General features: G+C 39.7%; 2 protein-coding genes across 2 annotated transcripts in view; one reads left to right on the top strand and one right to left on the bottom strand.

Moving 5' to 3' along the window:
* The window catches only part of LOC107038867 (basic salivary proline-rich protein 2), a 4,555-nt gene extending 1,471 nt beyond the window's left edge, over window positions 1–3,084 (bottom strand). The window contains exons 1-4 of the mRNA XM_029126161.1: window positions 2,639–3,084; window positions 1,691–1,849; window positions 1,309–1,537; window positions 4–538 (exon numbers count right to left, since the gene is read on the bottom strand). Coding sequence (XP_028981994.1) covers window positions 4–538; window positions 1,309–1,537; window positions 1,691–1,849; window positions 2,639–2,698 — 983 coding nt within the window. The 5' untranslated portion in view covers window positions 2,699–3,084. The remainder of the gene's footprint in view (window positions 1–3; window positions 539–1,308; window positions 1,538–1,690; window positions 1,850–2,638) is intronic.
* Window positions 3,085–4,246: 1,162 nt separating this feature from the next.
* LOC107038871 (DNA helicase MCM8) lies at window positions 4,247–10,253 on the top strand. The gene is made up of 3 exons (XM_015258183.1): window positions 4,247–4,545; window positions 6,576–7,697; window positions 8,934–10,253. The coding sequence occupies exons 1-3, from the start codon at window positions 4,350–4,352 to the stop codon at window positions 10,022–10,024; spliced, it is 2,409 nt and encodes an 802-aa protein (XP_015113669.1). The 5' UTR covers window positions 4,247–4,349; the 3' UTR covers window positions 10,025–10,253.
* The last annotated feature ends 1,314 nt before the right edge of the window (window positions 10,254–11,567 follow it).

The raw sequence follows: 11,567 nt of genomic DNA, 5'->3' as shown, positions 1-11,567 counted from the left end.
TTGGGGTAAGGCTGATTGCCCTGGGGGGGTGGGGGGTAGTTCCCGGGGGAGGGGTTGGACCCGTAGGCCCCCTGGGCTGGGGGCTGATTGGGGGGTTGGTAGTTCGGTTGGGGACTCGGGCTGCCGTACTGTCCGGGCTGCTGCTGAGGTGGCTGTTGAGCATTTTGAGAGAAGTTTTGCTGGGTTGAGGTCGCTGGGGAGTAACCCTGCTGGTTTGGAGGGGGGGGCCCGTAGTTTCCTTGGGGCTGGGGACCTCCTGGCGGGGGGTAGGCCCCTGGTTGACCCCCGTAGCTGTTGACCGTTGTGGGGGGCCCGTAGTTCTGCTGGGAACCGGCTGGGTAACCTTGCTGCTGAGGGGGGTTGGAGGGGGCGAACTGGGCTGGCTGGTTGGGCCCGTAGGAGGGCCCCTGGGGACCCTGGTAGTTCCCGGAGGGGTTCTGGGTACCGTAGGACGCCGGGTAGCCCTGCTGACCCGGCTGCTGGGGGTAGCCTTGCGGACCTCCTCGGAATTGCTGGGGTCCTGGGCCTGGATTCACTCCTGGGGAATTATTCATTTGACAGTTTTCAATAATCAATTTTTGAAATTGTGTACGGATTTAATGCATTTGAAAAAGAATTTATTTATTTAAATTCTTCTATTTGACGTTCCCTTATTGAAAAAAAAAAACAAAAAAAAATTAGTTCTTTTTCCGGAAAAGAAAGCGTTTTCTGGGAGAATTCTGAATATGCAGGAATTTATGATTTTAGAAAAATTACTGTTGGGGTGGACATACTATTGTTTATTGATTATTCATGAAAAAGGTGATGACTTCAAAAATGACAATGTCTAGTTATTTTGTAAATCTTCTTAAAAAAGTAGATTTTAAAATTTTTCGGGATTTTTAAAATGTTTTTAAAGGTTAAAAATGGGGAAATGGAGGCTTTAATGCTAAATTAGGAGTCAAATTCAAGGGGAATTCGACGACAAAAATGATGAAAATATTTCTGAAACAAAGTATCACGGTTTTTTGCATCTCGTGAAATCTACTAGAAAAAAAACCTCAAGTGCATTAAAAAATTTCCTCTACATAATTTTGGAAATATCTCTAAAAGCCACGTGTCAAAAGTACTGATAGAAAAATAAGAAAATTTTTTTTTTCAATTTATTCCTCATAAAAAACTCCAATTAATTTGCTAAATGCCCTTCCAAAAATATTTTTCTTAAATTATTATTAACAATTCCATTCTACATTTACTCGTCGAATCATCTTCATTCCTTCGCTTTATTAATTAATTTTCCTACATTTTCTATAACTGAAAAACCCTTACGATTCATAGCAGGTCCCTGACCAGGCATCACAGGCCCCCTATACCCTGGCTGACCCATGGGCTGCCCCTGTGGAAATCCTGACATCGGTAATGGCTGTTGGGCATTGGGTGGCATGTCACCACCTGGTCCAGCTGCATTGGGGGGAGCTCCCCCCAGCGCCGGAGGCCCCTGGGGGCCCATCATCGGATGCTGGGGCCCATTGGCAATCGGCTGCATCCCCAGGGGTGGCTGTAATCCCCAAAAACCATTTATCATTTCCAAAGAAAAATAAGAACTAATCTCCTTAGAAAATAATTCTCAGGCACTAAAGGTTTTCTTAAATTGAATTTTTAGGAAAAGAATTTAAATATCCAATTCATTATGAATAAAGAATTAAATTACAGGCAGCAGAGCTTGAATATTCTGATTGGCATCAGCAATTGACGCCAAGTACACGAGATTTCTGTGTAAAATCTGCTGATATTGGATGCACTCTTGGGGTTTTCCTTTGTTCTGGAAGTCCTGGATCGTCTGGATCAAGTGACTATTTTCATCTAGCATCTGAAATAAAAATAAAACATTGAATTGATAAAAAAACTTTCCATTTTGATTCACAAATTTGGTTATTTTCCATTATTTTTTTTCTGGCATTACTTCATTATATTGTTTCAATTATGCAGAAAAATCTAGAAAATTTTATAGAAATTCTATTGAATCCTATTGAAAATGCTATTAAATTTGGCCTATTCTATTCAATTGAATACCTTTACTGAGCGTTTTTTCATAAGAATTTCCAATAGAAACTATTTTATAGAAAAAATCAGTAGATTTTTATTTTTGTTCACAACTTTCTCTACTGAGTAATTTTCAAGAGAAATTCCTCAATATGAATTTTACCAATTTCTTCATTCAATTTTTTTCTTTTCATGAAAAAAATTAAACAAAAAATTTAGAAAATTTGAGCTGAGAAATTTCAATAGAATAAGTTGCACAGAAAAAATCGAATTCTATTGTCATTCTCTCTATAAAACATGTTCCATCAGAACTAATAGAAAATTTATTAGAATTCCAACAAAATTTTTATCCTATTCACCAGGTTTTTTTAATAAAATTTTGTTGTACGTGTTGTCTTCGCTATTCCCTCCCCTGGCACTATTTTACTATATTCTATAGATTTTTAAATCTATATCACTCAAATTATTTCACCCAGTAATTGGCATTCTATTGACTCTATAAAACCCTGACTAAAAAATAAACTAAAAACCTTCGAATTTCTACAGTTATCAATGAAAATAGAAGAGAGGAGAATAAATCGTTCGTAATAAAAGAGTATTTCACCCAAAAAATGACCTTTTGTATCTGCGCTGGGCTCGGTGGCGGCCGGCCGCGTTGTGCAAAGGTCACCGACATCCAGACCCTCAATTATCCCCACAACAATGTGAAACCACCGGCTCCAATCCCCCAAAATCCACTCCAAACTCTCACTCGTCGTCAGAGTCACTCAAAGTCTATCAAAATATATCTCAGGGATCATGAAAGGATGCAGACTCCAATCAGGAGTCCAGTCCTTCGTCAAACAACGTTGCCTGCGAGTCCTTCATAACTCGATATATTTGTGGAAATCAATGAAAAACTGGTGGTGATGATGCTGAACTGTTCACAACACGAAAGTCCTGAATTTATTCGGCACCAGAATTGTTGGGTTTTATTTTTAGTGCAGCTTTTGCGTGAAATGAAGAAAGAACGTATTTACTTGGGGGAAATAGCTTGCGTAGCAGCCATTTGTAATCCGGAGGCATTCTCACGGGTAGTTCTCGGCTTCGCGGTGTGGTCTGAGAGGCGCTGGGGGTCAAGGGCCAATAGGGCAGTGATTTTATCGATAGAGTGGAGGGAAATTACGAAAGGAGAATTTTATCGTTTGGAATGAATCATTTTCAGACACAAGATCTATGCGCGCGCTCTCGCGCGCGCTGATCTATTCATTTGTTGACATGAAGAAATGGAATTCATTGAATTTCATTTTCTCATGAATACCTTATAAATATTGATAATGAGTCAAAGAGAATTCGACTAATGATTGAAGTGAATAGCGAAGTAGAGTAAAAGAATCTATAAAGAATTTTTCATTTTCAATTAATTATCTTCAATTTTTTAAAATAATCGGTCTCCATAAAAGGACAGAATTTATTAATTTCACCGATAATATATATACATGTGAAATATATATATTATATACATATATGAGGTGAAAAAAAAATTTACCTCTGAAGAATTTGAAATTATGTCACTGAAGAATTTGAAAATGCCGCGTTTTTTTTTGTGAATAACTTCGTGTCACATATTGACCAATCAGAGTTAAGGATTAGCGGTCAGGCAGTTTCGAGATATTTCGATATAAAACAACTTCACGTTTCTTTCTTCTTTAGTAAATAGGACGAGATCTATGCGCGCGCCCGCGCGCGCACTGATCTATTCATTTGTTAAAATGAAGAAATGGAATTCATTGAATTTCATGTTCTCATGAATACCTTATAAATATTGATAATGAATCAAAGAGAATTCGACTAATGATTGAAGTGAATAGCGAAGTAGAGTAAAAGAATNTCAATGTTTTAAAATAATCGGTCTCCATAAAAGGACAGAATTTATTAATTTCACCGATAATATATATATACATGTGAAATATATATATTATATACATATATGAGGTGAAAAAAAAATTTACCTGAAGAATTTGAAATTATGTCACTGAAGAATTTGAAAATGCCGCGTTTTTTTTGTGAATAACTTCGTGTCACATATTGGACAAATCACAGTTAAAGATTAGCGGTCAGGCAGTTTCGAGATATTTCGATATAAAACAACTTCACGTTTCGTTCATCTTTAGTAAATAGGATATTCAGCCAATGAGCGATTTTCTGCTGCACCAGTGGCTCCATAATCTCCACAAATCGCCGCACGTTCCCACGTGAATTTCGGGGTTGTCAATCAACAGGTTATGAAACTGTAAACAATTCCTTTAAAAAATTAAGTCAAGTGTTTTTAATTGGTAAAAGTGGGAATGAGTGGCCCCAGGCGCTGGAATAAATTCAACAGGAATAAGAGGAAATCCCCTGGCGACCCGGGACCGTCGAAGGATCCTGGTGATAACCCGGAAGACGACTCGGAGGGACCTGCGAAACCGGAGAATAGTAATGAGGATGACCCGGCATTGGACGTCTACGAGGCTCAACTGAACCCAGACAACTCGTTATACGGTTTGTAGTGATATTGGTATTCAATGAATGTGTAATTCGCGTGTTTATTCATTAATTTTCATCAAGTTTTTTTTTACTAGGGGAGGGTAGAGTAAAATAGACACTTTTGACTTTTTAAAAAATATTCATAGCTCAGAAACAGATTTATCAATTGAGCTCAGTCTCAGCTCATCACAAAGAGGAATCATTGTTTTTCAATTGAAAAATAAAATTATTCCATTTCATAAACAATTCAACACGTCATGAATATTTAAAAAAAAGTCCAGTGTCCGTTTTACCCTACCCTCCCCTATTAATAGTTCATCGTTTTTTTTACAATTTTTTGTTTTTGCTTCTGAATGGAAGCTTGAATCGTTCAAATTTAAATTATGGATTTTTTGTTTTGTATTATTTCTGGGGAACAATTATTTTCCCCAGAAAAAATATCCCATTTATCCTACAGTGGCCTTTAAAGAAAAGTCAAGTATTCATTTTGCCCCACTAGCCCTTAATGAAAAATAATATATCAAGTTAAATTTTCCTGAAGGACAGAAGGCAATGATGTGCAAAATAACCATTCGGAAGCATCACGGACGAAAAAATTTAATAGAAAAACCTATCGAATTCGTTAGAAAATTCTATTGAATTTCTATTGAACTGTTCTATTATTTTTGGCCGATTCTATTGTTCAATAGAAAATATTCAGTAGAAAAAGTCAATAGAATTCAATTTTTCTATATAACTTATTCTATTGAGATATTTTCTATAGAATTTCCTCGGATCAAATTTTCCAAGTTTTTCGTTTGATTTTCTCGATGAAACGAAAACAAAACTAGAATGAAAAAAACTTTGAAAATTTGAGTCAAGCAAATTCTACAGAAAATATATAAAAAGCTTATGCTTTTGCGAATATTCTGTATTTTTTGAAAATCAGAATTCCGGAGATACCTTTGAATATCATGCTTCAAAGAATTCAATCATAGCTTAAAATGTTTTTTTAATGCCATTAAATCGAAGTTAAAAGATGAATTAGAGAATCGAATTCTGTAAACTTTTTCTATTCAGCCAAAAACTAATAGAAAGTTCAATAGAAATTCACTAGAATTTCCCAACGAATTCGATAGGTTTCTCTATTAAATTTTTCACGCATGATATTGCTAATTTATAATCCAAATAGTATATTTCGTAACGAGTGCAAAAAAGTGTTTTTCATCACGCTGTGACGAAAAGTGAACTTTTCGGCACGCTCCGCGTGCCTGAAAGTCCAATTTCCGCCACATTGTGATGAAAAATATTGTTCGTAACTCGTGAAAAAATGTTCTTTAGCTCGTGGGATTATATCATTCGCCTTCGGCTCGTGATATAAACCTCCCACTCGCCAAAAAACACTTTTTTGCACTCGTTACGAAATATACTATTTCATCACGCTGTGACGAAAAGTGAACTTTTCGGCACGCTCCGCGTGCCTGAAAGTCCAATTTCCGCCACATTGTGATGAAAAATATTGTTCGTAACTCGTGAAAAAATGTTCTTTAGCTCGTGGGATTATATCATTCGCCTTCGGCTCGTGATATAAACCTCCCACTCGCCAAAAAACACTTTTTTGCACTCGTTACGAAATATACTATTTCATCACGCTGTGACGAAAAGTGAACTTTTCGGCACGCTCCGCGTGCCTGAAAGTCCAATTTCCGCCACATTGTGATGAAAAATATTGTTCGTAACTCGTGAAAAAATGTTCTTTAGCTCGTGGGATTATATCATTCGCCTTCGGCTCGTGATATAAACCTCCCACTCACCAAAAAACACTTTTTTGCACTCGTTACGAAATATACTATTTTGGCGAGTGGGAGGTTTATATCACGAGCTGAAGGCGAGTGATATAATCCCACGAGCCAAAGAACATTTTTTCATGAGTTACGAACAATATTTTTCATCACAATGTGGCGGAAATTCACTTTTCGTCACAGCGTGATGAAAATACCTATGATACATGCAATACAAGAGCAATTTCCCACCGGACCCATTCCCTGGAATTCCCTGAATTCCAGGCTTCCACCTCTACTTCGACAAACTCCCCAAAGCCACCGAGAAGCGCGTAATCGATCGAGCGCGATCATCGGAATCGTTCTTCAAGCGCAACCCTGACGCCCTGATCCCCAGCAAGTCCGGGCCGTCCTTCAACGTCGACATGAAGCGCCTCTCGAGCGACCGAGAGTTCTCCGAAGACTGGGAGGCCTTCAGCGAGGACATCGAGAGAAGCCCCAGAGAGACCCTGAACACCCTGGGTCTGGCGCTCCACCAGGTGCTGGTGAAGTCCCAGTTGAGTAAAACAGGCCTCAACTCCAAGGAAGACATCAACCTGCCGACGATCAGAGTCAAGCTGATCAACTACAAGCCCCTGGTGGCCCTCCGAGACATAATGATCGATTCCTACGGGAAGCTGATAGCCACCCGAGGCTGTGTGATTCGCGTGGGAAGGGCCAAGTACATGGCCCAGTGGTTGCCCTTCTCCTGCGACAAATGCCACCACTGGACGGTGATGCGCCAGCCCGAGGGCATCTACAAATTCCCGAAGAAGTGCAAGGCCTGCGGAGCCTGCAAATTCACCCCCAGATTGGACTCCCCCCACGTGAAGACAATTCCATTTCTCGTGATTAAATTGCAGGAGCATTTCGACGACAAACAGGACGAGAAGGGCAAGATGCCGAGGGTTGTGGAGGTGGAGCTGATCGACGATCTGGTGGACAGCTGCATGCCCGGAGACGACATCACCATCGTGGGGATCGTGAAGATCCGGGGGACTGACGACGGCTCGGAAACGAGAAAGGCGACGGCTGAGGCCAATGCACTGTACATCGAGGCGATTTCAGTGATGAATAATAAGAATAAGACGAGGAACAGAACGGCCCTGGGGGTCGACCTGGATCACCAGGACTACGTTTTCATCAAGCATATTCATGACAATGCGGATGTGTTCTCGTTGCTGGTGCGGTCGCTGTGCCCCGCCATTTATGGGAATGAGATGATCAAGGCTGGACTGCTGCTGAGCCTGTTTGGGGGGTGCGCCAAGCATGATTCATTGAGGAATGATCTCCATGTGCTGCTGGTGGGGGATCCTGGGCTGGGAAAGTCGCAGCTGCTGCAGGCGTGCTCGAGGGTTTGCACCAAAGGTGAGGGGGTTTTTGGGGGGATCGATGGGAATAGAGTTTTTAATTGTTGAGGATGATTGAATGTGCTTCATGAATTTTAGTTATTTTATGGATTATTAACGTCCCGATAGGGGAGTTATTGTTTTGTACGCTATTTTGCATACAATTTTGATTACTTCAAAATTATAGAATGTAGAATTGCTTTATGGGGATTGAATATGTATTTTTCGATGGGAATACGAAATTTGGAATTTGGAATCGTGGAGGATGATTTCATGTGTTTCATGAATTTTAATTATTATTTTATGTATTTTTTTGTGTTATTTTGCATACAATTTTAATTATTTCAAAATTATAGAATGTAGAATTGCGTTATGGGGATTGAATATATATTTTTGCATTTGAATGGAAGCATTTTATTCGTTAAATTTGAAATTTCCAATTGTTTGTGTCGGGATAGTTAAATTTGACTTCAGGAGTTTGAATGTTATTTTTAGACCGGGATAACTGAAAAAATAATTGTTTGGATCAACCCAATTGTGATTTAAAATATTCTTCCCAATGTTATCTTCATCGAGTTGGATGATGAGATTGATTACATCATTTGTTGTTCTAAAAATTTATTTTGGAACCAATATTTAGGGGGAAGGAGAAAATATTGTTGGGGCAATGTTGGCGGCCAACGTTGGGACAACGTTGGGGCAATGTTGGCCGCCAACATTGGGGTAATGCTGGCTGGCAGCGTTAGTACAATGTTGGCTCAATGTTGGCGGCCAACATTGTCCCGACATGGACCCAATGTTGGTAGCCAACATTGCCCCGACATAGTCCCAATATTGAACGTCGACGTTGGGACAATGGTGGGGCAATGTTGGCTGCCAACGTTAAGAGAATGTTGGCTGCCAACGTTGGGTCAATGTTGGCTTTCAACATTGCCCCGACATAACTCCAATGTTGGCAGCCAGTATTGCCCCGACATAACTCCAATGTTTCCTGCCAACGTTGGCACAATGTTGGGGCAATGCTGGCTGCCAACATTGGGCCAATGTTGGGACAATCTTGTCTGTCAACGTTGGGGCAATGATAGTTTCCAATTTTGGGACAATGCTGGCTGTTAACGTTGGGCCAATATTGGCAGCCAACATTGGCAGAATGTTGGGGGAATGTTGGCTACCAATTTCGAGGCAATATTGGCTGCCACTTGATAAAAATTCCCCAGGAGTCATCCCCCCTCTAACCCATCAACTCCCCTTGTAGGTGTCTACGTCTGCGGTAATTCCAGCACAACATCCGGACTAACCGTGACCCTCACCAAGGAAAACGGTACAAACGACTTCGCCCTGGAGCCAGGCGCCCTAGTCCTCGCAGACAAGGGCACGTGTTTCATCGACGAATTCGACAAAATGCCGACCCAGCATCAGGCACTGCTGGAGGCGATGGAGCAGTCGAGTGTCTCAGTGGCCAAGTCCGGGATAATTTGCTCCCTCCCAGCCAGAACCTCGATAGTGGCAGCTGCTAATCCAACAGGTGGAAAGTACAACCGAGCGAAGGGCTTCACCGAGAACCTGAATCTCAGCGAGCCCCTCCTCTCACGATTCGATCTTATTTTCCTGCTGTTGGACGAGCCCAGCGAGCAGATGGACACCTTGATGTGCGCTCACGTGATGAATGCACACACTGGCTTCAAAAAAATCCATCCAACTCGGTCAACATCGAATCTCACTGAATTCAACGTGAACAGGGCCAATCACACGCTGAACACTGCTCTCACACTCAGGGAGAGGCTGTCGTTGAGGGGAAGTAGAGACGATCTCGTCCCTCAGTCCATCCTCAGGAAGTACGTGTCGTACGCGAGACTCTATGTCAAGCCCAAACTGACTCCTGAAGCCGCCAACAGACTCAGGGACTACTATCTGCTCCTTCGACAGAATAATAACATCTTTGGGCATCTGCCTGTCTTCCACAGGCAGCTGGAGGCGCTGATTCGACTGACCGAGGCTCGAGCCAAGCTGGAGCTGCGAACCGAAGCCACTGATGCTGACGCACTGGAGATCATCGAGATTTATAAACACACTTTGGCTAGTGTCCCCTCGATTGGGAATGGTGGGCCCTCGGTCAGTCGTGAGTCTGGGAAAATTACTGGGAATAAAGTCTCGGCGTTTATTTCGCTGCTGCAGGAGTCGGAGCAGGAGAGGGGACAGACGCTTTTCTCGAAGACTGATTTGATGGAAATAGCCACTCAGGGGGGAATCATCATTAATGAGTTCTCGAGGTTCATTAGGAAACTCAATGATGAGGGGTTCTTGATTAAAAGGGGACATGATTTGTATAAATTTGTTAATATGTAATTTATTTTGTGGGTGGTGAGGTAGTTTATTTGTTAAATGTAGATATTGGGGATAATGGAGATGAAGAAGATATTGTTAATATGGCTTCATGATAATTTGTGGTGTAAATGAATAAAAAAATTATAATAAATATTTATAAAAAATAGTTTAAAAAATTATGGCTCAAAAACATTATCTCAGGCACTTTTTCAAGTGTTTCATACAGATAAAAATGTTTACATACAGATAAAAAAAATGTGTGCATTATACTAAAAAATTACATTCAATAAAAAATGTTGAAAAAGTTGAAAATATAAATGATGAATTGACGTGATAAAATGACGAATGTTTAAATTGTTGTGATATTTAGACGTGTCACCAAAGGGACATTATCTTTGTAGATTTGTTTCTGTGTAAAATAGATAGTTAATTGGTCATTCGTTGAAATATATGTTATTTGGATAATGAAAAGACGAGAGATATTATTAACATCATTTTATTATAATTAATAGTTCGAAATTGCTTATAAATTATGACGATGAATTTGAATCATAAGGACTAGGAAAAAATGGTTCATCAATTTTTCAATTATCGTTTTCCATTCATTTAGCTTCCGCCTCTCAACATCTTAATTAACAATTACAGTTGTGATAATTCGCCTGTTATTTCATGGAATTTCAATGACATACCAAGAGAAACGTGCTGCTGTCGAAATCAATGAAAAAACGTTATCACTCAGAAATTACGAGAGTAAAAGTCAGTTTGTTGGCATATCAAAGTTGCCAGCAACTTCAGACTCCGAGAAAATCATGATTCCGCTGTAATTTGTCGTCGCAATTCAACTCCTGATGATCAAACAATCGAATACAATGACAAATAATAAGTTAAATGATTTATTGTAGCGTTAGATGTAATGATTGCGTCAATTATTATAATTCATTAATAGAATTCCATTGCCGCTGTCGAGTCCAAAGTCATAATTCAGTGATTATACCCTACATAAATAACTCGTTATGCTGTTCTCCATTTTTCATTTGCTAATAGAATTTAATATATACAGGTATATATTGAAGATATATATAAACGATATATTAAATAGTATATTTATCAGTATGATGGATATCCCTCGATCCGAAAACGGTAACAGAATTCACTCGCACAATCGCACTCAATTCATTTTTCCATTCATTATTATCTCAATCGTTTTATTGAATTACTAATTTCGCCTCGAGTTCTCAAATACTCAAATCTCTCTTACGCAATGGCCTTTAGAGGAGACAGTCCAGATCGCAACTTCGATATATCACATTGCAATTAACAATTACACAGCACAGCCAGCGACCACATTGATTTAATGAACAAAATGCCTTGCCATTTCTCTCACATTTCCGTCATTTTTTCTCTCCATCAACTCCATCAATCCTCGTATTTGCGCAATTTCTCAACATCATCTCGTAATTTATTCAGGAAGAGCTACATTTTCTTAATATAAATTTCTTTTCCAACAGATTTCACCTCAATTTGGTCATTAACGGCTACAATAAATTGCAGAAGCGAATACCTT

Source organism: Diachasma alloeum, unplaced genomic scaffold (assembly GCF_001412515.2).
Source record: "Diachasma alloeum isolate Michigan unplaced genomic scaffold, Dall2.0 Dall_scaffold_00289, whole genome shotgun sequence".
Taxonomy (NCBI): Eukaryota; Metazoa; Arthropoda; class Insecta; order Hymenoptera; family Braconidae; genus Diachasma; species Diachasma alloeum.
Note: the sequence above shows the minus strand (reverse complement) of the source record. Positions and strands in the feature narration are given on the sequence as shown.